Here is a 27,697-nt window from a genome sequence, read left to right as displayed (position 1 = left end):
AGGGTCTTCTTCAGTCTTATCACTGCATCCTCATTTTCTTTGGGAGGTGTCAGTTCATTTATAGCTCACTTAGTAATGGCAGTTCATCTGGGTCCTATATCTAAGAGTTCCTCTTCAGAGCTGTAGAAACATCTAGGGTTAGGTCTATCCAAGAAAATACTGCATTTGTGATAGATACTCTGAATTCAGTTTGGACTTTGTATCCTCATATGGTTAATTATTTACTCTCAGGTTATGGTGGGCTACATGGAGTACCTTAAAGTGTCTACATCTTGGTCACATGAAAATCTAACTCTTATCTTGTATGACAAAATAATGAGTATGTCCTTATATGGCAAGGATGTGATTAAGCTAAGGATCTTGAGAGGAGAAGATTATCATGTATTAACAGGTAAACCATAAATGACATCATACACAGACATCTTATAAGACAAAAAGTGAGAAATTTTAGGCATGCAAAACTACAGTGGAAAAGGCAATGAGGCCAATATTGAAATGAAGCAGCCATGAGCCATGGAACACCAAGAAATGTCAACAGCCACCAGAAGATGTCAAAAATGCTTCTTCTCCAGAGCCTCCAAAGAGAACAGAGCCATGCTTACACCTTGATTTCAAACTTCTGACCTCCAGAACTTTTAGAGAATAGATTTCTGCTGTTTAAGCCAACCAGTTGTAGAAGTTTGCTATAGCAGGAATAAATATCAGACCCAGGTATCTCAAGTCTTCCCAGAGAACCATGGATAGGCATTTATTTCCCAGGCATTTTAGAATTTTACAGAAATAGCTTAGACAAGAGGCCAACCATGAGTTAATAATTGATTAACTAATCCACCACACAAGTATTAAGAACTCACTGGAAATTTCGAAAGTGAGCAAGTAGAGAGACTGCCAGGAGCACACTGTGTAGTGGGGTGGACTCGAAAAAAAGCAAAGTCAGGGCCTGCTCATGTAATTGCAGAGCATAGAAGAGGAAGCGTTAAATGGGGCTGAGAAATAATCTTAAAGGTCACAGAGGTGTTCTGGAGCTTGTCCTTTGGGCTATAGCATAGCATTCATTGAGGAATTTTAAATACCAGAGAAATTAAATCAAAACTTTAATTTTATGATAAACCTAAAACTCTTTGCTGTTGAAATAAAATAGAAATGTCTCTGTTTTCAACTCTCATGAACAATACTGGAGCCTCCACTCATTGCCTTGTTTCCCTATGTGATTCAGTCCCTAATGCCCATCCATAGAAAATTTTCCTTTCCTATGCATGATTGTATCCACATATGCTACATTGTTAGGCAACTGGATTATAGCCCCATTCTCTGTGAATGACTGTGAATTTAGTTCTGGATAATGAATTTTTTTTTTTACTTAAATTTATACTGAATTCTAACATTTGCTTTATATTATGCATATGAAAAATAGTTTATATTCTCTAGATGTGCAGCAGACCATTGTGTGAAGTAGGGTGACAGGGAGAGAATGAGAATCTGGGGGCAGGGTGGGACTTCCCATAGCTTTGTTCCATAGCTGAGCTTTTCTCTGATAGATGTGAATAGTGTGAGTGAAGTTGCTCAGTCGTGTCTGACTCTGTGAGACCCTGTGGACTGTAGCCCACCAGGCTCCTCCATCCATGGGATTCTCCAGACAAGAATACTGGAGTGGGTTGCCATTTCCTTCTCTAGGAGATCTTCCAGGGATTGAACCCAGGTCTCCCGCATTGCAGGCAGACGCTTTAACCTCTGAGCCACCAGGGAAGTTATTTTTCCTTCTACCCTTCTGGGTTCTTGGCTGAGACCCTTGTAATAAAAGACAGATTACTAAAAGGAAAGCAGAGGTTTATTAACATGTAGACTTCATGTGTAAATGAGAGTAACCCTGGTAACACCTAGGGTAACTGAGTATCCCAAAGAGATAGCTTTAGAATTTAAGTTTAAATACCATCTTAATCAGGAAAGGGTAGGGGAACATAAGCCTTTTAGTGGGGAATCAATGATTTTTAGGAAAGATGTTGTTGTTGTTCAGTCACTAAGTCCTGTTTGACTCTATGACCCCATGAACTGCAGCACACTAGGTCTCCTATCCTTCACTCTCCTGGAGTTTGCTCAAACTCATGTCCATTGAGTCAGTGATGCCATCCATTCATTTCATCCTCTATCGCCTCCTTCTCCTCCTGTCTTCAATCTTTCCCAGCATCAGGATCTTTTCCAATGAGTCAGCTCTTTGCATAAGGTGGCCAAAGTATTGGAACTTCAACTTCAGTATCAGTCCTTCCAGAGAATATTTAGGATTGATTTATTTTAGGATTGCCTGGTTTGTTCTCCTTGTGTCCAAGGGACTCTCAAGAGTCTTCTCCATCACCACAGTTTGAAAGCATCAATTCTTCAGTGCTCAGCCTTCTTTATGGTTCAACTCTCTCATCCATACATCAGTTCAGTTCAGGCGCTCAGTCGTGTCCAACTCTTTGCGACCCCATGAATTGCAGCACGCCAGGTATCCCTGTCCATCACCAACTCCCAGAGTTCACTCAGACTCACATCAAATGAGTCCATGATGCCATCCAGCCATCACATCCTCGGCCGTCCCCTTCTCCTCCTGCCCCTAATCCCTCCCAGCACAAAAGTCTTTTCCAATGAGTCAACTCTTCGCATGAGGTGGCCAAAGTACTGGAGCTTCAGCTTTAGCATCATTCCTTCCAAAGAAATCCCAGGGTTGATCTCCTTCAGAATGGACTGGTTGGATCTCCTTGCAGTCCAAGGGACTCTCAAGAGTCTTCTCCAACACCACAGTTCAAAAGCATCAATTCTTCAGCACTCAGCTTTCTTCACAGTCCAACTCTCACATCCATACATGACCACAGGGAAAACCATAGCCTTGACTAGACGGACTTCAGTCAGCAAAGTAATGTCTCTGCTTTTGAATATACCATCTAGGTTGGTCATAACTTTTCTTCCAAGGAGTAAGTGTCTTTTAATTTCATGGCTGCAGTCACCATCTGCAGTGATTTTGGAGCCCCTCAAAATAAAGTCTGACACTGTTTCCACTGTTTCCCCATCTATTTCCCATGAAGTGATGGGACCACAGGCCATGATCTTCGTTTTCTGAATGTTGAGCTTTAAGCCAACTTTTTCACTTTCCTCTTTCACTTTCATCAAGAGGCTTTTTAGCTCCTCTTCACTTTCTGTCATAAGGGTGGTATCATCTGCATATCTGAGGTTATTGATATTTCTCCTGGCAATCTTGATTCCAGCTTGTGCTTCTTCCAGTCCAGCGTTTCTCATGATGTACTCTACATAGAAGTCAAATAAGCAGGGTGACAATATACAGCCTTGACGTACTCCTTTTCCTATTTGGAACCAGTCTGTTGTTCCATGTCCAGTTCTAACTGTTGCTTCCTGACCTGCATACAGATTTCTCAAGAAGCAGGGCAGGTGGTCTGGTATTCCCATCTCTCTCAGAATTTTCCACAGTTTATTGTGATCCACACGGTCAAGGACTTTGGCATAGTCAATAAAGCAGAAATTGATGTTTTTCTGGAACTCTCTTGCTTTTTTCATGATCCAGCGGATGTTGGGAATTTGATCTCTGGTTCCTCTGCCTTTTCTAAAACCAGCTTGAACGTCAGGGAGTTCATGGTTCACGAATTGCTGAAGCCTGGCTTGGAGAATTTTGAGCATTACTTTACTAGTGTGTGAGATGAGTGCAATTGTGCGGTAGTTTGAGCATTCTTTGGCATTGCCTTTCTTTGGGATTGGAATGAAAACTGACCTTTTCCAGTCCTGTGGCCACTGCTGAGTTTTCCAAATTTGCTGGCATAGTGAGTGCAGCACTTTCACAGCATCATCTTTCAGGATTTGAAATATCTCAACTGGAATTCCATCACCTCCACTAGCTTTGTTCATAGTGATGCTTTCTAAGGCCCACTTGACTTCACATTCCAAGATGTCTGGCTCTAGATTAGTGATCACATCATCAAGATTATCTGGGTCATGAATATCTTTTTTGTACAGTTCTTCCGTGTATTCTTGCCACCTCTTCTTAATATCTTCTGCTTCTGTTAGGTCCATAGCATTTCTGTCCTTTATCGAGCCCATCTTTGCATGAAATGTTCCCTTGGTATCTCTAATGTTCTTGAAGAGATCTCTAGTCTTTCCCATTCTGTTCTTTTCCTCTATTTCTTTGCATTGATCACTGAAGAAGGCTTTCTTATCTCTTCTTGCTGTTCTTTGGAATTCTGCATTCAGATGCCTATATCTTTCCTTTTCTCCTTTGCTTTTTGCCTCTCTTCTCTTCACAGCTATTTGTAAGGCCTCCCCAGACAGCCATGTTGCATTTTTGCATTTCTTTTCCATAGGGATGTTGTTGATCCCTGTCTCCTGTACAATGTCATGAACCTCAGTCCATAGTTCATCAGGCACTCTATCTATCAGATCTAGGCCCTTAAATCTATTTCTCACTTCCACTGTATAATCATAAGGGATTTGATTTAGGTCATACCTGAATGGTCTAGTGGTTTTCCCTACTTTCTTCAATTTGCGTCTGAATTTGGTAATAAGGAGTTCATGATCTGAGCCCCAGTCAGCTCCTGGTCTTGTTTTTGTTGACTGTATAGAGCTTCTCCTTCTTTGGCTGCAAAGGATATAATCAATCTGATTTCGGTGTTGACCATCTGGTGATGTCCATGTGTAGAGTCTTCTCTTGTGTTGTTGGAAGAGGGTGCTTGCTATGACCAGTGCATTTTCTTGGCAAAACTCTATTAGTCTTTGCCCTGCTTTATTCCGCATTCCAAGGCCAAATTTGCCTGTTACTCCACGTGTTTCTTGACTTCCTACTTTTGCATTTCAGTCCCCTATAATGAAAAGGACATCTTTTTTGGGTGTTAGTTCTAAAAGGTCTTGTAGGTCTTCATAGAACCGTTCAACTTCAGCTTCTTCAGCATTACTGGTTGGGCATAGACTTGTATAACTGTGATATTGAATGATTTGCCTTGGAGATGAACAGAGATCATTCTGTCATTTTTGAGATTGAATCCAAGTACTGCATTTCGGACTCTTTTGTTGACCATGATGGCTACTCCATTTCTTCTGAGGGATTCCTGCCTGCAGTAGTAGATATAATGGTCATCTGAGTTAAGTTTCACCCATTCCAGTCCATTTTAGTTCGCTGATTCCTAGAATGTCGACATTCAGCCTTGCCATCTCTTGTTTGACCACTTTCAATTTGCCTTGATTCATGGACCTGACATTCCAGGTTCCTATGCAATATTGCTCCTTACAGCATCGGATCTTGCTTCTATCACCAGTCACATCCACAGCTGGGTATTGTTTTTGCTTTGGCTCCATCCCTTCATTCTTTCTGGAGTTATTTCTCCTCTGATCTCTAGTAGCATATTTGGCACCTAATTTCCTGGGGAGTTCCTCTTTTGGTATCCTATCATTTTGCCTTTTCATACTGTTCATGGGGTTCTCAAGACAAAAATACTGAAGTAGCTTGCCATTCCTTTCTCCAGTGGACCACATGTTGTCAGACCTCTCCACCATGACCCGCCTGTCTTGGGTTGCCCCGCAGGCATGGCTTGGTTTCATTGAGTTAGACAAAGCTGTGGTCCTAGTGTGATTAGTTTGACTAGTTTTCTGTGAGTATGGTTTCAGTGTGTCTGCCCTCTGATGCCCTCTTGCAACACCTACCATCTTAAACCATAGCTTTGATTAGATGGACCTTTGTTGACAAAGTGATGTCTCTGCTTTTTAATATGCTGTCTAGGTTTGTCATAGCTTTTCTTCCAAGAAGCAAGCATTTTTTAATTTCATAGCTGCAGTCACCATCTTAGTGATTTTGTAGCTCAAGAAAATAAGGTTGGCATTATTTCCACTGTTTCCCCTTCTATTTGCCATCAAGTGATGGGACCAGATGCCATGATTTTATTTTCTCTTTGAATGTTCAATGTTAAGCCAGCTTTTTCACTCTCCTCTTTCATCCTCATCAAGATCTTTCGTCCTTATCAAGAAAGAAGAGATCCTTAGAAAAAAGATAAGAGCTATGATAGTTTGTGACAAAGTCTATCTGAATGTGGTGTTGACCAATCTTAACCTGAAACCCCCAGGGAGGAGATCTATGACAATTGAGTTTTGGAGGCTCTACCTTTTAATCAGATAAGGGGAGTCCAGAGGCAGACTCTCCCTACATTTGCTATTTTCCAAGTACCTACAGCTCAAAATAATCAATATACCAAAGCAACATGTTTTGAGGTGGCATGCCCTAAACTCCTGTAGTCATATTTTGAAATTATGTGCTCTGCTATCCTTCAGTAGGAAAGAGCCAAGAAGATAAGGACAGAGTCTGAGTTCCAATATACTCCCTCAGTCACCATGACATCCTTGGCTAAGAAGATTCTTTTCACAAGGCCCCTGTGAGAATATTCCTAATCTATCCCCCCTATATAAAATAGAGGGGTTATGTGAATTTCCCTATTGAATAAACAGTTACTAATACTGATCCCTGTCAGGGATATGAATTTGTCATAGGTATAAATAAAAAATTAAATTTGAAAATGCAGTGACATTCTCTCCAACATTGCAAAGAATACATAAATTCTCAATTGCAAATGTCACTGATCATTGAGATAAGCCTTTTATTCTAGAATTAGTTTATGATCTATTCATGCACATGTAGTTGGAAAGTAAAATTCTCAAACCTAACACATTAGTCAAAATATCTCAAGGACATATGTATAAAAGAGGTAAAATTGAATGTATTTACCTAGCTCTTTGCCAAGAAAATGAAAATGTTTTAAGTAAACACTCTAGGAGCTGAGATTAGATGAGAATACTTGAGATACGGGTGGCATTTGAATTCTTCGTACTTGGCTCTGCTTGGAGAAACACAATACACTGAAACCTTCTCTGGTGCATTTACCAGCCTGTTGGCGTCCTGATCATCAAGAAAAGGTGCCAACTGTGATCCTGAGAAACTCAGTGTAAGCCTAGAGTTTATGTAAATAGCCGTTGTCCCAGAGATATACATAGCATTTGAAAAACTAAAAGCCTCTGCCATGGAAGTCTCTTTTCAAAGAGATATTTAATCCTGGAGCCATGGAGTTCTGGCAGATTTCCAATATTCTATCTGAGCACACGGATGTAATCTCACTGCTTTGTAAGCAATGAACAGCTAGACTCTTTAAGATAAGTGCGAAGAGTCAGGGAAGACTGCCATCTGGTGGGAATGTAACATTACTACTGAAATACAGTCACAACCTCACTGTTGCTATTTGCTTACAACCTAACTTTTAAAGCAAAAATGAAGTGATGTTTTACTTTATTTTCTTAAGAGCTAAAAATTTAAGGCTTTTTTTTCAAATTTTTATTGGAGTATAGTTGATTTACAATGTTATGTTAGTTTCAGGTATACATCAAAGTGAATCAGTTATACATAACACATATATCCACGCTTTTATTTTTATTTTATTTTTTACAGGTTTTTTTTTTTTTTTAATGTGGACCATTTTTAAAGTATTTATCGAATTGGTTACAACACTGTTTCTGTTTCCTGTTTTGGTTTTTTGGCCACAAGGCACGTGGGATCTTAGCTTCCTGACTAGGGATCGAATCCACTCCTCATGCATTAGAAGGCCAAGTCTTAACCACTGAACTGCCGGGGAAGTCCCTATATACACTCTTTTAGATTTTCCCACATAAACCAATATGCACCAAATATTTCAGTGGATATCTCTAAAAGATACAGATTCTTAAACAATATTGCTATATTCCTGACAACATTAACAATAATGCCTGAATGTTATCAAGTTAGAATTCAAATTTGCCTGGCTGTCTATTAAATGTTTTTTTCTAAATAAGATGTAAAGATTACAATTGAATGACATGTTTTAAAGTCTCTTTTAATCTATCGATTTCTTTCTGGTTTTTCTCAGTTTGTTTGAGAAACTGGACTAATTCTATAGTTTTCTACAGCAAAAATTTTACCAATCATATCCCTGTGGTTTCAGGAGTGGGAATGCTTTGCTTTTGCCAGTTAAATAGAGCAATTGTGTGGAAACTGAAATTAACTGTGATATTTTAGTTGTTTACCAAACACCTCCTCTTTTTAGATTTCTTATACCTCACATAGGATTTCTGTGTATCAGTTTTTTCCTTGGTCTACCACATGCCATATAATCTTGTTGCTGTTCAGTCTGACTCTGCGACCCCATGGACTGCAGCATGGCTTCCCTACCTTCATTATCTCCCAGAGTTTGCTCAAACACATATCCATTGAGTCAATGATGCCATCCAACTATCTCATCCTCTGCCACCTTCTTCTCCTCCCCTCAGTCTTTCCAGCATCAGGCTCTATTCCAATCAATCGGCTCTTCACGTCAGGAGGCCAAAGTATTGGAGTTTCAGCTTCAGCATCAGTCCTTCTAATATTCAAGGCTATTTTCCTTTAGGATTGACTGGTTTGATCTCCTTGCTGTCCAAGGGACTCTCAAGAGTCTTCTCCGGCACCACAGTTCAAACCTATCAATTCTTCAGTGCTCAGCCCTCTTTATGGTCTGTCTCTCACATCCATATATGACTACTGGAAAAACCATAGCTTTGTGTATATGGATCATTGTCTGCAAAATGATGTCTCTGCTTTTTAATAAACTTTCCAGGTTTTTAATACACTGTCATAGCTTTTCTTCCAAGGAGAAAGCATCTTTAAATTTCATGGCTGCAATGATTTTGGAGCCCAAGAAAATAAAATCTGTCACTGTTTCCACTTTTTCTCCAACTATTTGCCATGAAGTGATGGGACTGGATGTCATGATTTTAGTTTTTTGTATGTTGAGTGTTAAGCCAGGTTTTTCACTCTGCTCTTTCACTTTCATCAAGAGACTCTCACTCTTCTTTGCTTTCTGCCATATAATCTAGATGAAATATATTCTAGATGTCATGCATTCTAAGATTGCTTTGCCTGTGAGTTCGCTTCCTTTGAAGATGTTCTTCTGACATGTTTTCTTATCTCCCAGAGTTTGCTCAAATACATGTTCATTGAGTCAACCGACTCTTGAAGCTTGGAAGATTCAGATTTGATTTTTTGGAAGGACTACTCCATAAAGAGTGCTGTGTATTTCTATCAGGAGGTACATAATATCTAGTTGTCTTTTGTTTTTATTTATTAAACATTTTTTTATTAGAGTATATTTGCTTTACAATGTTGTTATTAGTTTATACTGTATAGCAAAACAAATCAGCTATATGTTTAAACAGCCTCTCTTTTTTGGACTTCTTCCCATTTAGTTCACCACAGAGCATTGAGTAGAGTTCCCTCTGCTGTATAGTAGGTTTTGGTTTGTTTTTATAAAGTTGCCAGCTGTTGATGATCATTGTCAACTCAAGTTATAGAGCAGTTCTGGGTCACTGGGTCCCGCTTCTGATTTAAGAGATTGGATATCCCTAAGACGGGACTCTGCCTAGGTACATGGTGGCTACCCTGGATTTCAGGGAATTGCACTGCACTGCAGACTTGATAAACCTAATCAAGGTGTTTGAAAACTCTGTTTTCTAGTTTAAATAAAATCAGATCTCACAAAATGGACAATCTTTTTTAATTACAGAAAAAAAAAACTGTCGATTTAAGAATCCATCTGCCAATGCAGGAAACACAAGTGGTTCAGGGTCAATCCCTAAGATAGGAAAATCTCCTGGAATAGGAGATGGCAACCTGCTCCAGTAGATTGCCTGGAAAGTTACATAGACAGAGGAGCCCGTTGGGCTATAGTCCATGTGGCTGCAAAGAGTCAGATGTGACTGAGCACACACATAATACAAAATAAAGATTATATTACAAAGGACACTGTTAAAGGAGTGAAAAGATAAGGCACAGAGAAGGGAAGACTATTTGTAAAATAAATAAGGAATATTTTATAAAATAAATAAGGAATATTAACAGAAGACTTGTATTCAGAGTATATAAAACTTACCAGTCAACGACAAAATTACAGACAACACAATACAGAAAATGGGCAGAACAATTGAATAGCTGTTACTCGCAAAGTACTAACAGTTACTTCACAGTTACCAATATAACACTGAAGAGATAGTTAATCTCACTAGTCACCTGGGAACTGTAAATTAAAACTACAGTGAGATAACGCTATAGATTCATAGAGTGGTTAAGTAAAAAGACAGACAGTATCAAATCTTAGCAAGAATATGAAAAAACTGAATCCCACATACTCTGTGAGACTATATTCTGGAAAATTGTTTTGCAGGATCTACTAAAGCTAGGCATATACATCCCCTATGACCTAACAATTTTGTGCCTACAGAAATGTATGCATATGTACACCAGAAATAAATGTATATACATGTGTACAAAAAGACATGCATTAGAATATTTATAGCAGTGGTATTTATAATAGCTAAAACCTGGAAATAACTCAGATCTTCTTCAGTAGTAGAGTATATTAATAAATTTTGGTATATTTGTACAATGGAATACTTTCTGAACTTTTGGATAAGAAGAAAGAATCCAGACACAAAAGAGAATATACTCTGTTATCCAAAATATGTAAAGTTTCCAAACAAAAAATAAAACTGAGCTATGCTATCAGAGACCAAGGTAGTGGTTAGCTTTGGGGAATAGGAATTGAAAATGTGAGTGGGTTGAGGCATGAGAGAGTTACTAAGTTGCTATTAATACTCTTTTTTACTTCTAGTATTTCTCTATCAGCCACATTAAAAGGAAAAAAAATTAATCAAACCCATCAAGATGTCAGACAAAAAGCTGAAATTATCAGAAAGGTTGAAATAAGGGTTTACAAACACTATGACAGCAAATTTCACTGTATTTTATACTTTGCTATATGACAGTAGCAACTGAGAAAATGAAACTTTAGTGATTAACAATATATTTTAAAACTAAACAATAAGAATATAAGACATTTGTCTATAGTTTTTCAGTGCTGTTTATAATTGTTATTCTAAATCTAGTACTTCATTGTACTTAAAGTCACTGTAATTAATGTTAACTTAAGTTTTTCTAATAGTAGTAAGGAAAAAAATTACATATTATTGTGTAAACTAGTTCTTCCTAAAAATGGCTAATGTAACACAAAAAAAGCAATATGGTGACAAGTTAAAACCATTTCTTTTTATGAAAATAACCTTATAAGATGTATAGAAAAATGCTTAAGATTTCAGTATGCTAGTACATGTAAAAGGCATAAAATATGGTGCCTGACACTTAGTAAGCACAAAATAAATGTTAGCTATTATTATTATTTATTCAAACAAATGACCCAGTGAGGGAGATTTTCTATAAAGTTGTGTGAGAGTTCAATTTTTCCTGACATGTATGTTCATTTGTTTTGCTAGATTGTGCCTCAATAATGGAACCCATGAAGTATTGTTTAATGCACTGGAGAAGCCATGATTCTCTCCCTTAATGATTTCTTTAGTAAAAGCATTGCTTTATGGGTGAATGAAGTTCAACTAGTTGTTAGAGGAGCTCCCTTATCTAGAATTTTTAAAGTGATCCTGCAGGAGGCTTAGAGTGGTGAATCCGCACATGAAATGTACTCCCAGTGTCATACATGTAAGTTACCATAGCAAAGAAATTGTAGCCAGAAGTTTACAAAGTTCTACAGGATGTTTTGAATATGGTTAATTTATAGAAACAAAAGTAAAAAATGTAGTAGGATCCTCAACTCCCTACAATTTGTGAGGGGGGAATGATTATGGCATTCTTTTGTGCCATATAAAGATTTATTTATAAATTATCTGACAAGTTATATTTTTGCAAAACTGAAGATTTATTAATATTAAGATTTATTTTACAATAAGTCAAGTGTTCAAATTTGCCCACCTAATTCATGATTGCAATTGCCTCTTCGTTGTCTATAACCTAGAGTAATACATACATACACATTTGAGCTAGCCTTTCAATAAAAAGGGCAAAAAATAACTAAAGAGTCACTTATAAGGAATATTTTTTAAAGGATGGTTTAAAAATATTTCTGATACTATGTGCTTTAATTCCTGAAAACAGCATACAACATATAAAACCTCTCATCTTACAAACTTTAAAAACTTAGAAACAAAATTTTTAATCATTTACAAACGATTCCAAAGAATTTCAGCGGGTTTTGAACACAGTATTTAAAATCTTAATTAATTGACAACTCAAATCTGTTTGGGTTTTAAAAAACAGTTGTATGTTAGAAACGATAAGGTATTACTAGCTGTACCACATTACTTTGTACTACATGAACTACATTATCTTTGCAAAATTAGTAGACTTTGTTGAAATATAAGCATCATGATTTAGTGAGAGCAATTAACAATGTACTTTTCCCATTTAGATCAATGTATTTTTGTGAAGCACTACTTTTCATTGGTGACACCCACTTAAACTCAGTATATAAATCAACTGAATTATGAAGGAAACAATTGAATTGCTGTATCCCAAAGTGTTAAATCAAGATTTAAAAAATAATGAAAACTATTCCATCATTTTTCTCTGTATTATTAATAAATGAAATAAAATTTTGCTTAAAATATTTTTACTTCAACTTTATTAAATTTTCTACTTTGTTTTATAATCATATGTTGTATAGTAAATATACATACATTCGTATATATTAATAGAGAACATATGTAAAATTTTGTGTACATGCATCCCCTAGAGCAGGAAATGGCAACCCACTCTAGTATTATTGCCTGAAGAATCCCAGGGACAGAGGAGTCTGGCAGACTACAGTCCATAGGGCCACATAGAGTCAGACATGACTTAGCAACTGAACAACCACCACAAGACACATTCATCACATTTATGTTTTATGATTAAATTTTTATTATTAAAAACATTCAATCAGAATGGTTTAAAGATCACAGATTTAGAGGTTGGTAGGAAAGAGAAAAGATGATGAAAGAGATGAGTGAATGAGGATCTAAGAGAGAAGAAAGTACAGTGTTTCTGGAGACTGAGGGGAAAACATTTTTTAAAAAATGATGAGGTTGGTAACAGAGTTATGTGCAGCAGAAAGCTCGGGAACCATGAGGTCTGAGGAAAGGCCATGGGATTTATGACTGATGATTAGAAAGTTATTGGTGAAAATAGTTTTAGTCAAGTGGCAGGCACAGAAACCAGGTTCTATGCAGTAAATATCAGTTAATACATGAGTAGGAGAGAAGGAAAAGGAGCAATAAGAATAGTCCACTCTCACTGAAGTTTGGCAGAAAATGAACAAAGCAGTGGAGAGGCAGAGGCAGAGGCAGAGAATAGTGTGGAAGTGAGCATAGTAATTGAGACAAGGGAAAGGTGGGAAGGAAAGGGTCACAGAGAAACAGGGTCAAAGAGAAAGAGGCACATACTTTAGAAAGTGGACAGGACATTTTGCAAGTCAATGTGAAAGAAGAGAGATTAACTGACTTTCTAAGAAAAGACAAGGAAAGCTGTGGAAATTGATTTCAAATAGCCATTATCTCATTGAATTAACTGATTAAATACCATTCTATGATTGAGGAATGCCAGGTTGCAACTTCAGCTTGATAAAGGAGGGGAAGATTTTGAAACATCGTCTGTGAATGCTTCACGAGGAACTGAAGTGGCGATCCTCAGATTGCTGAGCAACACTGAGGACCCGACGTCACCAGGCAACAGGAACTTATGTCAGAGACAAACGGGAAAATTACAAGACTTTAAAAATGACAACAACAACAACAACTAACAGCAATGAGCCACCTTTCAGGAAGTGAGAGACCAGAAAGTTACTTCTAGGAATTGGCAAAATGAGTGGAATAGAAAATGAAAATCTTAACAACCACAGTGAGAAAACTGTTAACGTGGGTTCCAAGGATCCCTTGGGTAGGAAAACAAGTGAGATAAGGAGGAAGCTAGAAGGAAAAAATGAACTGAAGACTGAGAGGGCAGAACAGGGCTAAGTAAGAGTGTGTGCAGAGGAGAGTGCTGGAACTCAAGATCTGAATGATGGAGAAACTCTGAGGGATGGTGAGATCCAAGTTCTAACTATACTTACAAGAGACTTAAAAAAAATGAGTAGAAAATAAAGTGCTACAGAGGCATGAAATGTTAAGTCCTTTGATGTCATTTTGGTAGAGGAATGGCAAACAGCAGGACAGGAGCTGAAAAAAACATTGTGAGCAAAGTGGGAGAGGATTCTAGAGATGATGGAGGGATCATGCCAAGATTGTGTAAGAAATTTAGAAACGTTGTTGGGTGGTAGTACGAGATCATGCTTTATAAAGGGCATGGAGAATGAGGTGTATGAGCAGAAAGAGGTCAGAAAGCAGCCTTATGGGGAGCAGGTTTCACAGAAGTGTGGCCAGGCTTGAGGTGAGGGTGTGGGAAGCAACCTTTGAGGATGACATCCTGTGTTGGGCACTCTTTCACAAGAACAGGAGATTTTTACATTTTAGCAGCACTTTAGTGGCAAGAGTGCCATTTAGCATTTCAAAGAATGCAAATACCCAAAGAAATAGATGAATCATACTCATCAAAGTTGTTGATGGCTCAATTAATAGTATAGCAATGTTTTAAATCAAGTTGCCAGGATGGATGCCTTTCAAAGACCCATGTGAAAGCCTGCGTTTTAATACCCAGAAGGTTAAAATGGTTTCAAATGTAATTTTTAAGAAATGAATTTTAAATTCTTTTTCTAGATACAGAACTATTATATGGTAGACTGCAGTTCCCATCTGCCATCTGCAGCAAACCTTGCTCTGCTGGACATTTTTCAAATGCTATTCGTATGTCCACTGATTCAAAACTAATTTCACCAAAACTAATCTAAACAAAAAATGTGTCACATAATTTATGTTGCTAGAATTTCTGTTTCTCTAATTCAAATTAAGATTAATTTTTCATGCCCTTTGGCCACAAATTGCCCTTACAAAGTCTAAGAGTTAGGATTTTCCAATTAAAATAGGAGCCATGAAAGTTATAATAACCATATGAATTAATCATCTTAAAACTTTCAGGAAGGCCAAATAATGAAAAAGAAGAAAATATATTTCTACACAAAGAACTATTCCTGTGTTCATGATAGTAACACTGTACGTAAGCCAACTGCTGTTATTTTAAAGGGAATGCAGTTATCACAGCCCCTCTAAAACAGCAAACACTTTTACATGCCTGTCCATGATCTAACAAGTCTAACATCTTTTGAGGGCAGCCAGACTTCTCATTTATTTCCTTAAGAATAACAAATGTACAGAGTAGCTGTCTCTTCTGACCTTATTTTAAAATAAAGGTATGTTGGTCAAGCATTACCTCAAGTTTCCATTTCATCTTTGGCTTAATTCATAGAAAATTAGAGTGGCAAGAAGTAGATTGAATTGAGCTTGACAGAACAGTGTGAAGAGGTTCTCTGCCCTGAGACTCTGGAGGAAAATTCTTAAATTTCTGTCAATCAAAGTGTATTATTATATTGAGTTCTTCTTGGACCTATAAAATAGGATTTGATTTTCTTTTTGGCAAGACAGTGGCCAAATAAACATCAAATTAAGATGGTGGGACTTGTAAATGTCAAATTGTCTAGTTGTCAGTTTTCAGCAGAGGAAAGAGAGAATGATGCAATGCAATATATGAGTACTTATTAACTTCCTTTGGTACATAATATGTTCTGGAAACAGGTCTTTGAAAGTAGGCTTAAAGGTTTAAAGTAGGCTTAGTAATAATTGAAGGGTTTCTTTCCCAGAAAGCATGGTGTGATTTGTGATATATGATGCATGATAAAATCTCTAATCATAGTTCCAAGAGGGATAGTCTCCTTTGGATCTGGCCTCAGCAAGTCCATTTGGAAGTGGAGGGCCCTGAAGGGCAGAGATGAAAAACTCTCATCTCTTATCAGGGCAGCTAGGGAAGCAGATACAGGCATCTTTATTTCCCATGGGCCAGTTGTCTCTTTTCTGACCCAAGGGAAGTTCAGTTCAGTTCAGTCACCCAGTCGTGTCCGACTCTTTGAGACCCTATGATCGCAGCACGCCAGGCCTCCCTGTCCATCACCAACTCCCGGAGTTCACTCGGACTCACGTCCATTGAGTCAGTGATGCCATCCAGCCATCTCATCCTTTGTCGTCCCCTTCTCCTTCTGCCTCCAATCCTTCCCAGCATCAGAGTCTTTTCTAATGAGTCAACTCTTCACATGAGGTGGCTAAAGTACTGGAGTTTCAGCTTTAGCATCATTCCTTCCAAAGAAACCCCACAGGGCTGATCTTCAGAATGGACCGGTTGGATCTCCTTGCAGTCCAAGGGACTCTCAAGAGTCTTATCCAACACCACAGTTCAAAAGCATCAATTCTTCAGCGCTCAGCCTTCTTCACAGTCCAACTCTCACATCCATACATGACCACAGGAAAAACCATAGCCTTGACTAGATGGACCTTAGTCGGCAAAGTAATGTCTCTGCTTTTGAATATGCTATGTAGGTTGGTCATAACTTTTCTTCCAAGGAGTAAGGGTCTTTTAATTTCATGGCTACAGTCACGATCTGCAGTGATTTTGGAGCCCCCAAAAACAAAGTCTGACACTGTTTCTACTGTTTCCCCATCTATTTCCCATGAAGTGATCTATCTAATCACACTAGGACCACAGCCTTGTCTAACTCAATGAAACTAACCCATGCCCGCAGGGCAACCCAAGATGGGTGGGTCATGGTGGAGAGGTCTGACACAATGTGGTCCATTGGAGATGAGAATGGCAAACCATTTCAGTATTCTTGCTTTGAGAACCCCATGAACAGTATGAAAAGACAAAATGATAGAATACTGAAAGAGGAACTCCCCAGGTCAGTAGGTGCCCAATATGCTACTGGAGATCAGTGGACAGATAACTCCAGAAAGAATGAAGGGATGAAGCCAAAGACAATACCCAGCTGTGGATGTGACTGGGGATAGAAGCAAGGTCCGATGCTGTAAAGAGCAATATTGCATAGGAACCTGGAATGTCAGGGCCATGAATCAAGTGGTCAAACAAGAGATGGCAAGAGGGAACGTTGACATTCTAGGAATCAGTGAACTAAAATGGACTGGAAAGGGTGAATTTAACTCAGATGACCATTAGATCTACTACTGCGGGCAGGAATCCCTCATTGGAGTAGCCATCATGGTCAACAAAAGAGTCCAAAATGCAGTACCTGGATGCAACCTCAAAAATGACAGAATGATCTCTGTTCGTTTCCAAGGCAAACCACTCAGTATCACAGTAATCCAAGTCTACGCCCCAACCAGTAATGCTGAAGAAGCTGAAGTTGAACGGTTCTATGAAGACCTACAAGACCTTTTAGAACTAACACCCAAAAAAGATGTCCTTTTCATTATAGGGGACTGGAATGCAAAAGTAGGAAGTCAAGAAACACCTGGAGTAACAGGCAAATTTGGCCTTGGAATGCAGAATGAAGCAGGGCAAAGACTAATAGAGTTTTGCCAAGAAAATGTACTGGTCATAGCAAACACCCTCTTCCAACAACACAAGAGAATACCCAAGGGAAAGGACAAGGCAAATAGAAAACCCCAGCTCTTTCAAATGTCTAAGCTGCTGGGCAGTCCTTGGAGCAGGCTGGGATAAGAGGGCTTGGTCCCACCTGTTAACCACAGTTAAGCCCAATAGCATCTAAATGTCAAGCCACGTGTGTGCATGCACCTGGGACTGTTGTTGAGCCCCCTAGTCAGCTGCCAGCTCAGAGTCTGGCCAGTGTGATCCCAGGGTGCAAAGAGGTGTGTAATGGTAGAGGAAGGAAGAGCCCTGGATGAAGAGGGTGAGTGATGCCAGCAAAGAGTCTCAGAAAGGCCAGAGAGGCCACAGCCTGAAGCTCTGGGAATGGAAGGGAAGGTGGGCTTCCATTGGGCTTCCAAATGGGCATGCATACCACAGGCTTGGGCAACCCCCCTGCAAACAACCTAAGGCTGGAAGGGACTGAAAACGTTTCAGAGGTGGTTTGTCTTTGGAATCAGACAGAGCAAGCTCAAAAGCATTCTCTTTCTGTTGGTACAGAGAATGTTTTCTTTGCAGAAAAGACAGTTAATTTGTGTAAATGAATGATTGTATGAAACCTCAAATTATTGTCTGAAACAGAGGACTGTTTATATGGATGATCAACTTTAGATTATTTTTCAGTTGATATTCTTGCTTATTTAAATATTTTCCTCAGGAAAAAAACCAAACATTTGTCTCCATTTAATTAAATCTTTATAGTGCACAATGAGAAATTTATTACTTTTTCCAAACCACCTGATAACCTTCTACACTATTTATGGTGATTCAACCATAAATGAACCAAAGAGAACACACACATGCTAGAACACAGACTACATAGAGGATTACATGTTCTCCTGGAGTGATAATTTGAATGTACATAGCAAACCTATATTTCTTGTGATTAGATTTTGGTCTTTGCTTGTTTATTTTAATGTATAAGCTCGAATTTTTGTTGCTTTTCTATTTTAAGTAGAATTTAATTCTGAGGAATAAAGTTTATGAGAAATTTCTCCCTGAATATTTCACATTTGAAATTTCTTCTCAAGTATCCCTTGAATTCACTACCCTGAAATGAAAAAGTACAGGCAGTGTAAGAGAGAAGTTATTTAAGCAGAGAAGGAGGTCACTTTTTTAAGCCTGTTAAGAGAATGATTGATTTTTTGCAAAATAAAAAGTAAAGTACATTAACTGGGATATTTCACATTATTTTAAATGTGGATGATGTTTAGTTCCTGGGCCAAGATGTCCCTATGTGGCTTTCTAAGGAAAAGCAAGCCTTATTTGCCCTTGGGGAGAAAAGATACAAGCGAATATAATCACAAACTGGGAATCTCAATGAATTGTTTGGAAAAGTGTGTTTTACCCAACAACATGTCCTAAGATATGAAACGAAAGATAGATTAGAAAAAGTTTTTCAACTTTTTTTCCATGGCTATCTGGGTTAACTTTTTGGGGACAGTGTTTATTTGCTCCTTTCTTTGTGCATGAGAAAAATATCCAATATCTTGTAATTGGATCGTTGCTTTCAGCAGGAACACTAAAAGCAGTACTTAAACTGCAAGCCAAGAATAACATAACAAATAATTTAATAGTCATTTTATATTAGCAGACAGGATGCTCATGACTCATTTCTAATGACAAGTTAAATGGAAGTTACACAAAATGAACAGGATCTAGTTTTGAAGTACTATAGAGTGGCCACAAAGGCCCAGTGACTGCCAGTTCAGATTTATCTGCGTTCCTCTCTATTCTTTGCACACATCTTATTTTTCTCATTTTTCTCGGACTTGATCTTCAAGTTGAAAGCTTGATATCACTACAGCAGTGCCAAACAGAGGGCTTTATTTCTTCTATTATTGTTAGGCCACAATATCATGCCTTGGGAATATGGGGCCACTGTTTATACATACTCAGTTCTCAGGTTCTCACTTTCCCTGACATCACCATTATTTGATTTATATTTTCCATAGGTAGTGACTGTCTAATGTGAATCAGAGATATATATGAGATGTTACATGACATAGTTTTGCAATGATTGCAACAGTAAGTTCATTTAAAAACACAGGGTTTGTGATGTGCTGTTTTAATGGATAAAAGAAGTTAAAATATGTGTGCCTTTCAACTATATAATAAGTTTTACTATTAAGAGTGAGTGGCTATGACTCTTAACATGTGAATATGTGACTGTGTCTTGGCCATTGATAAGCTGGCCTCTTTTTCTTTAAAAGTCATAAAAATTGTTTGTATTTTATTTATGCATTTCTTTGTTTAATTTATAGTTATTTAATACTATATTTAAATGCCAAAATAAGGACTAAAAATAGTAAAGACATCATCTTTATTTTCAGTGGATTTCTACTTTAATCAGAAGATAAATATTAATTAAATATGAAGCTAATTAACTGTTGTTTAATTGTATCTGTGAAAATTGCATTTCAGTAGAAGTACAAGTTTCTCAAAGACTTGAAAAAAATGTTGTTAGCTAAAGACTACACAATGATGAACAATGTATAGGAACTCCACACTTAGTAAAATTAATGAGGAAGCATTTGTGAAGAACATTCTAGGTGAAATAGCAGAGTCACAAGACAAGAAGGTAGAGGGGTGGGATCATAGAGCTAGAAGGCTACTGGACGTAGAGAAAATAGAGGGATCAGCAGATCTGAGGTCCCAATGAAACCCAGAAATAGTCCTGGGGACAAAAGCAGTCTTGGAAACGAGAACATTGGATGGAGTAGGGAGAGACACTGGACTTGAGGATGGGAGATTAGTGGAGAAAGGACATTTAGTGATTTTGAAAGTGGAAAATGTTCAGGTTATATCAGATTTCAGATGTGACTCTGGAAGTGAAAGTTTAAGGAAGAGAAATGAAAAGTTTATTTGTAGTAAGGAGATCCAGTCAGGGTGCTGAAAAGAATATTTGTGTAGGTATGAGCATCACTTGGGATAGTGGGGCTTGAAGAGAAATAATCCAGTCTTTTTATGAAGAATGAACTGTGACTAGAGATTAGTGGACTGATGGTACCAACCATAAAGGAGATAGTGCATAGCTGGATGGCAGGAATAACAGAGCAACAGGGATTTTTTGCAAGGAGGTAAGTACATCCATTTATTCAATCTTATACTCATTTAATTGGAGGGCATGGCAACCCACTCCAGTGTTCTCGCCTAGAGAATCCCATGGATGGGCTACAGTCCATAGGATCTCACAGAGTCGGATACAACTGAAGTGACTTAACACACACACAAACTCATTTAAAATATTCTACACACCAAATTAACATAAGCACTAGAGGCCAGAGCATCATCAACCTGAAGGTATCTAGGGTATGGAGGAATAAGCAGCCATTGTCATTTGCAATGGAAGTGCTGTCCTTAGCAAAGAATGGAATTTTAGTCAAGGTTGAAAGGTAGAGACAATGTTCTGAAAGAAAGTTAAGTATGTGGTGAAATTTCCCCACTCCAGTCCTCTTGCCTGGAAAATCCCATGGACAGAAGAGCCTGGTAGGCTGCGGTCCATGGGGTCGCGAAGAGTCGGACACGACTGAGCGACTTCCCTTTCACTTTTTACTTTCGTGCATTGGAGAAGGAAATGGCAACCCACTCCAGTGTTCTTGCCTGGAGAATCCCAGGGATGGGGGAGCCTGGTGGGCTGCCGTCTATGGGGTCACACAGAGTTGGACACGACTGAAGTGACTTAGCAGCAGAGCAAAGTTCTGAAGGCACAGTGAAAGAACTTGAGAGATAGAAAAGAAGGAGAGAAAGCCATGGGGCAGAGCTAGAGGTAGGGGGTGGGTGGTGGATGGCGGGTGGGGTGGGGTGGGGAACTGGTGCTCAATGAAGAGCAATGGGCACTGAAAAATGGAGCATTATGGGAATTTTACTGTAGCACAAAATCAATACCTGGGGATGGTTTGAAGACTCAGGGAAATGGAGGGAAGGGCTAAGTGAACAGGGTTTAGAGGATGTCATGGCAGGGCTAGTAGCTTAAGAGATGAGTACCTCCCTTTTCATTCAGACCTGGGAACAGAAGCTTGGCTGTAGTAACTAAAGCAAAGAAGAGCTTGGAAATCTTCACTGAGCTTCACTAGAAGAGATCAAAATGTGGGTACTGTCTCTAGCAAAGTCGGGTTCTTAATTGTTGAAATGCTGATATATAAAATGTTCAACCTGCCCAGAGGTTTACACCAAGAAGCTCCAGGCTTTTGTAATAATGGACCCATTCTGATCAAGAGTTCATTTTCTTTCCTCAGCCTTTCATGTTAACCTTTCAGGTTTAAGAATTTTATTTAAGTTCTGCATTCTTCTCTGAAGTCTGGGATATACGTTAGTTACATAATTTGCATGAACTTTTCTAACATTTTCTCCTCAGTGTTTTAATGTCATCAATTGAATTTGGTATGAAAAAGCAGGAAACTGGATTCCTTCTTGAACCTAATTTACTGCTTAGTACTTCTCAGTACTAAGTACCATGATTTAATACTCATCTAATAACTTGAGATAATAATATATTTTCCAAAGTATCTAATTCAAAATCAGGATATGAGGTACTACAGGCTTGAAAATAATTTTAAAAATTCATATCAAGTGATGGACTTAGCTTTTACGGGCTGTGGATGAGTCAAATATAAACAGGTACAGTGGCTTAGTTCTAGTTAATAAATGTCAATATTCAAGCTGTGATCTTTTGAGTTATCCCCATAGTACCATCAGGATTCCATCTTTTGTCATTAAATTGGCCAGGCTTTTTGGCACAGGCTTCGGCCAGTGTCAGCATCAGGAACCTCATCTACAATATGGGAGCTGGTGGACCAGACCCAGAAGGAGGTCCGGCCCCATCCGGCACTGCTGCCCCTACTGAGGGAAAGAAGTAGAAGCAAAGATAGAAGAATCTGAAGAGTCTGATGATGGCAAGAGCTTTGGTCTTTTTGACTAAGCCTCTTTAGTAACACATTCAATACAAAGCAGAGCTCTTAAAAAAAAAAGAAGGAATTTGAGAATTATCAACAAATGACTTACTGTACTCTTCTAATTCTCTGCTTAAATAGTTGGCAGAGATCTAAACAGGGATCCCCAACTTCTGGGATCTAACATCTGATGATCTGAGGTGGAGCTGATGTAATAATAATAGAAATAAAGTACACAATAAATGTAATGCACTTGAATCATCCTGAAACCACTCCCCCTCACTCTGGTCCATGGAAAAATTGTCTCCCATGAAACCAGCCCCTGGTGACAAAAAGTTGGGGACCACTGGTTTAAGAAATTATAGTTGAACAACTTAGGGTCTGAGACTATTTATGTTTATATTCTCCCGATGTTCCCAATATCTGGGATACTAAATATAGATTGTTGTTGGATGTACCAGTTATCTATTGTCACACAATGCTGTTCATTCACCAGAAAAACTTAGTGGCACCCAGATAAAAACATATTTTTCATGAAGCTCTGGAATTCAGCTGACTTAAGTTAGTTTATTGGAGAAGGAAATGGCAACCCACTCCAGTGTTCTTGCTTGGAGAATCCTAGGGACAGGGGAGCCTGGTGGGCTGCCGTCTATGGGGTCGCACAGAGTTGGACACGACTGAAGCAACTTAGCAAGTTAGTTTTAGCTGATCTGGTTGGGTTTGACCAAATATTTAAGACTCTTCTAGTCATTAGTTGTCTCAACCAGGATGACTGGGGTAACCTGACTCTAATTTCTGTCCTGTTCAACCTGCAGAAGGCTAATCTGGACATGTTCTCACGATGTAGGGGAAGGACACCAGTGAAGAAAACCAATTGTGCAGGCATTTTCAACTGTGTATCACATGTGTCAATTTCCTGTTGGTCTAGCAAAAGTCACATGGACAAATCAAAAGTCAGAATAAGAAGGCAGTGCAGAATCATACAGGAAGGACATGGATACAGAGAGGAGCAAGAATTGGGGCCATTGGTACAACTGGTCCATTGAGTGAATACATAGATCAATGAGTGATGGAAGAGCACTGGACTAAGGGTTGGGAGACATATCCCTGAGGCTTGGCACTGTTCATTTTGTTAATCTGGGTATATTGTTCAATTATGATGGACCTTAATTTCCTTATTGGCTCTTCCCAAACTTTAAAAGCCTTTGATTCAAGCTTTTAATGAAGTTTTAATGAATTTAATTCTGTATACAGTCTATAAGAGGAACCTAAGGAAAGCTGTTCATTATCCTACTCTTTAGTGAACCAAAATGGCTAGTGTGGATGGCCAAAATCGATTGGCTACTTTTGACTCCATGAATCTCTGAATATTTTGTAATCATATCCAAACTGAAAAACTTCTAATTTGAATTTCAGTAAGGAGCAATGTGCTGAAAATTCAATTTCTTATTTAAATTGAAAATTCAATTTAGTGCTTGCTCCTATCTGATGATTCTTTTGAAGCATACAGTATGTCAGGGCAACATCAGATGCTATGACATTTCTTATATGTGAGATGTATTTTAGAGTCCGTTGATGTTTTGCCTTAATAATTCATTGTTATGATGAATTACCATTCTAAAATTGACTAGAGAAGCTTTGTCATACTTGGATAATGTTGATAAAAATGTGGGTTATTTTAAAGTAAATATTCTGATTAGTTTTATAAAAGATATAGATAATACAGAAGTGAAACCTGTTCTTCATTATATAATAAATAATTATGTAACATGTAATGAAAGTCTGCATTACTAAATTATTAAGAATAAAAATGAAGTAAACAATATTTTATAAGCTTCATAAGAAAGTAATGTACACAAATGGGTTTTGAAGATAATATTCTGTGTCTGAGAGGACTTGTTACTTGAATCACTTAGATTGCCTCAAAAATTCAACACCTAGATTACCAAAGTATATTGATGAAGATATAATCTGTAACCTACTTTGACATATGGACTGTTTGATTTCAGATATACAGAAATAACTCGCCATATGATAAGTATCCTTGTCATACACTAGGAAGCATTTATTTTGGACTGATAATTTACTTGTAAAATCAATCACTCTGGTCTGTGTCATTTCAGAGTGTCCACGTAGACAGATCCAAGAAACTGTACTCAAATCAAGCTGGTCTGGACTCAAAAGTACGAGCTGGTTGTCAAAATGATTTGGCTGATCTGTAGAAAGAGAAGAGAAAGACTGAGGCAACTGCAGTAACAGGTACCGATGCAACCACCGGTTGGTTAAGCCTGTGATACTGGTTTCAACTGCCTTTAAGACAAAGGCAAAATGTATAGATTCTTATTACCATTTTGTTTGGAATATATGACTCAGTCAAAGCAACAACCCTGACCTGTGAATCTCACTTAAATTTAGTTTTAAGTGAAGCATAATATTAAACACTCACATTGATAAAAGATCTGTTCATTGTTTGCTGTTATTAGATTTTTCTTCTCATTTATGATTTTTATGCCCAAGGAAGTGTTTTTATTCTAATACTGCTTGTATTATCATGACAATAATATTGCTAAATGTTTGCTAGATTTAACAAGAAGGATTAATAGCTTGAGAAGAGGTCAAGATAATTGAGATGCTTTTAATTTTAAAAAGTGTCAGATGGGTAGCCTAATGCAGACTTGAATTATAATAGTTTAGTTTATAGAGACGGTGTTCTGATATTTTTCATCTCTACTAAAAGCAAAACAAGAGCAAATGGACTTGTCAAGAAGTTGATAGCATTCAATTAAGTTACCCAGACTAACTTCCATAATGTGGAAATCTGGGATAAGTTAGCAAAGGAAATGAGAATTTTCTTTCTTGGCAATATTTTTAAACACACCAAAGAAGCTCAATTTCTATTACACTTTATCTTTGAAACTTCACATTTCATTTGTAGAAAAATTGAAACTGTAATTATGCTTAAGCATATGGTTTGTTCTTTTTCTCTCCTTATTTGATTTTGTAGCCAGCACTCTTTTTTCCTCCAAGGGCATGTAAAAGTCAAAATACTAGATATAAATTCTCTGAAGTGTTTCTGCTCAAACTCTGACTGTGCAATCTGGGTTCTTTCATGTAGTTAACTTACTGGCTTCTGACACTCCTATAAAAATATCCCATAGAGCTTCCCTTATTACCTTTTCATTGACTCTTTCTGAATGATAAAAATGAAATTCTGTAAAGGGTTTTGAAAACCATGCATATTGCAATTCCTCCAAATTTCAAATACTAACCAAGTGTGACTATAAAAGAAACAACTACTGCAGGGAAAATTGGCTGCAGTGTGCTGAGTCTCAGGCTATTATTAATTCATTGGAAACTGTTTTTTTCCTTAAGATTATGGATCCTAAAAAGTACCAGATAACACAATTGCTGAGATCAAGTTTTTGTTTCAATCATTGAAAAACTTATTATCTGATCTTCCCCTGTGTGTGAATCTTCCTGGGATGCTATATGACAGCTCCAGGTTTGTGCTATGAATGAATCAGTGCAGAGTATGATACAGACCAGGGCAGGAACTGCTTTGAACCTATTGCCTGTTAGTGATGGTTTAAGAAAAAAGAGGACCTGGAATTAAAGTGATGGTCCTAGGCAAGTGAGACTTACTAACTTTACTCAAGAGAGTAAAATGAAATTTGCTTTCTTACATTAATTTCAACAATAATTTAGTTAAAAACTACACAGTATGTGTATCTGGGCAATATTTTCTATTGCTTTCCCATTTGAAATTACAAAAATTGTAGAGTCTATCTTCATTGTGAATTATAATTATATGACAGTTCCATAATAAGAATACAAAAGTAAAGCAGAAATATAATTCTTCAAAAATCACTTTTGTTTTGTAAAACTTTATGTATTTTCTTCAGTAAAAATAGGCTCTTGAATCTATGTGTGTGTTGATAGCTCAGACATGTCTTGCTACCCTATAGACTATATAGTCCACCAGGCTTCTCTGTCCATGGGATTCTCCAGGCAAGAATACTGGAGTGGATTGCCATCTCCTTCTCCAGTGGATCTTCCCAATCCAGGTATCAAACCCAGGTGTCCTGCATTGCAGGCAGATTCTTTACCATCTAAGCCACCAGGGAAGCCCCTTTGGATCTATACTTAACATTTACTGTACTTTGGATGAGTAGCTCATCTGTGAATATTCATTAACTACCTGATAGTTCAGGATGGACAAATCATACTTTTTCTGTTTTCTCCTCTTTTTAAATTTTAGACACAAGTCAGTCATTTCCTAAATTCTCTTTGGGTGAGCATGGCAGTTTTTAGAGTCTCTGCAGCGTATCACAGAGAAAACAAAGCAAAACCAAACAAAACCTTATTAAGATAAGGAAGCTGCTTCTCCAGTTTTGCTCCTTCTGGACACCCAGACCTTCTCCTTTCAGTTAGATGAAGTGGAACCATTTTAGATCTGTATCTAATAATCATACTGAAGGGAATTATTTATTTTGAAATTCACTACAGATGACTAGAAGATTCGCTCTAAATGGCTGAACACATTGTGTAATGAGAGTTTGCTCTGTTGCGGCCGGGACCACAGGAAATTCTACCACAGAATCGGTGCTGTCAGTCCCAGCTCCTCTTTACTTAAGAAACTGATGAAAATACCTCACCAGGTCTCAAGGGTGACCTTGCTCTCTGGATCCTCGATTCACTCTAGCTGTTTGACAAGGCCCATATCTTATTTAGGGAACATCATTATTAAGTCTGCACATTTTACTGTCCATAAATTACCAAAAGAACAGTTCTCTGGAAGTAGGATGATTACGTAGTTAACTTTTGGATTCTGAACCTAAGACTAAACGTTAAACGTTGGCTACTGCATTCACCAGCTGTGTACCACAAACAATTTGCTAACATCTCTCTTTATTTGTAAAATTGGGTTAATAATAGTGCTATATTACAATATTACAGGCTATTTCAATGACTACATTAGATAAAATAGGTTAAAATTAGTACGCCTGCATGCTAAGCCGCTTCAGTCATGTCCGACTATTTGCAATGCTATGGACAGTAGCTGGCCAGGCTCCTCTGTCCACGGGATTCTCCAGGCAAGAATACTGGAGTGGGTTGCCATGCCTTCCTCCAGGGGATATTCCAAACCTAGGGACTGAACCTGCATCTCTTAAGTCTCTTGCATTGGCAGGCAGGTTCTTTACCACTAGCATCACCTGAGAAGCCCAAGATTAGTACAGTACATAATATACTTCAGTTGGATTATGGCTATTATAATTAGTGTCTGCATATTTTTGAGTTGATGGCTAAGGAAAATTTTGCTTCC

The 27,697-nt window shown here is 38.0% G+C and overlaps 1 protein-coding gene across 1 annotated transcript in view; it reads left to right on the top strand.

Moving 5' to 3' along the window:
• Nucleotides 1-24,668, top strand: part of THEMIS (thymocyte selection associated) — a 188,451-nt gene extending 163,783 nt beyond the window's left edge. The window contains 1 exon segment of the mRNA XM_040238742.1: nt 24,498-24,668. Within this exon segment, the coding sequence (XP_040094676.1) occupies nt 24,498-24,668 (171 nt within the window).
• The last annotated feature ends 3,029 nt before the right edge of the window (nt 24,669-27,697 follow it).

This window comes from Oryx dammah, unplaced genomic scaffold (assembly GCF_014754425.2).
Source record: "Oryx dammah isolate SB20612 unplaced genomic scaffold, SCBI_Odam_1.1 HiC_scaffold_4, whole genome shotgun sequence".
Lineage (NCBI taxonomy): Eukaryota > Metazoa > Chordata > Mammalia > Artiodactyla > Bovidae > Oryx > Oryx dammah.
The sequence above is the reverse complement of the archived record's forward strand: the minus strand, read 5'-3'. Positions and strand labels throughout refer to the sequence as shown.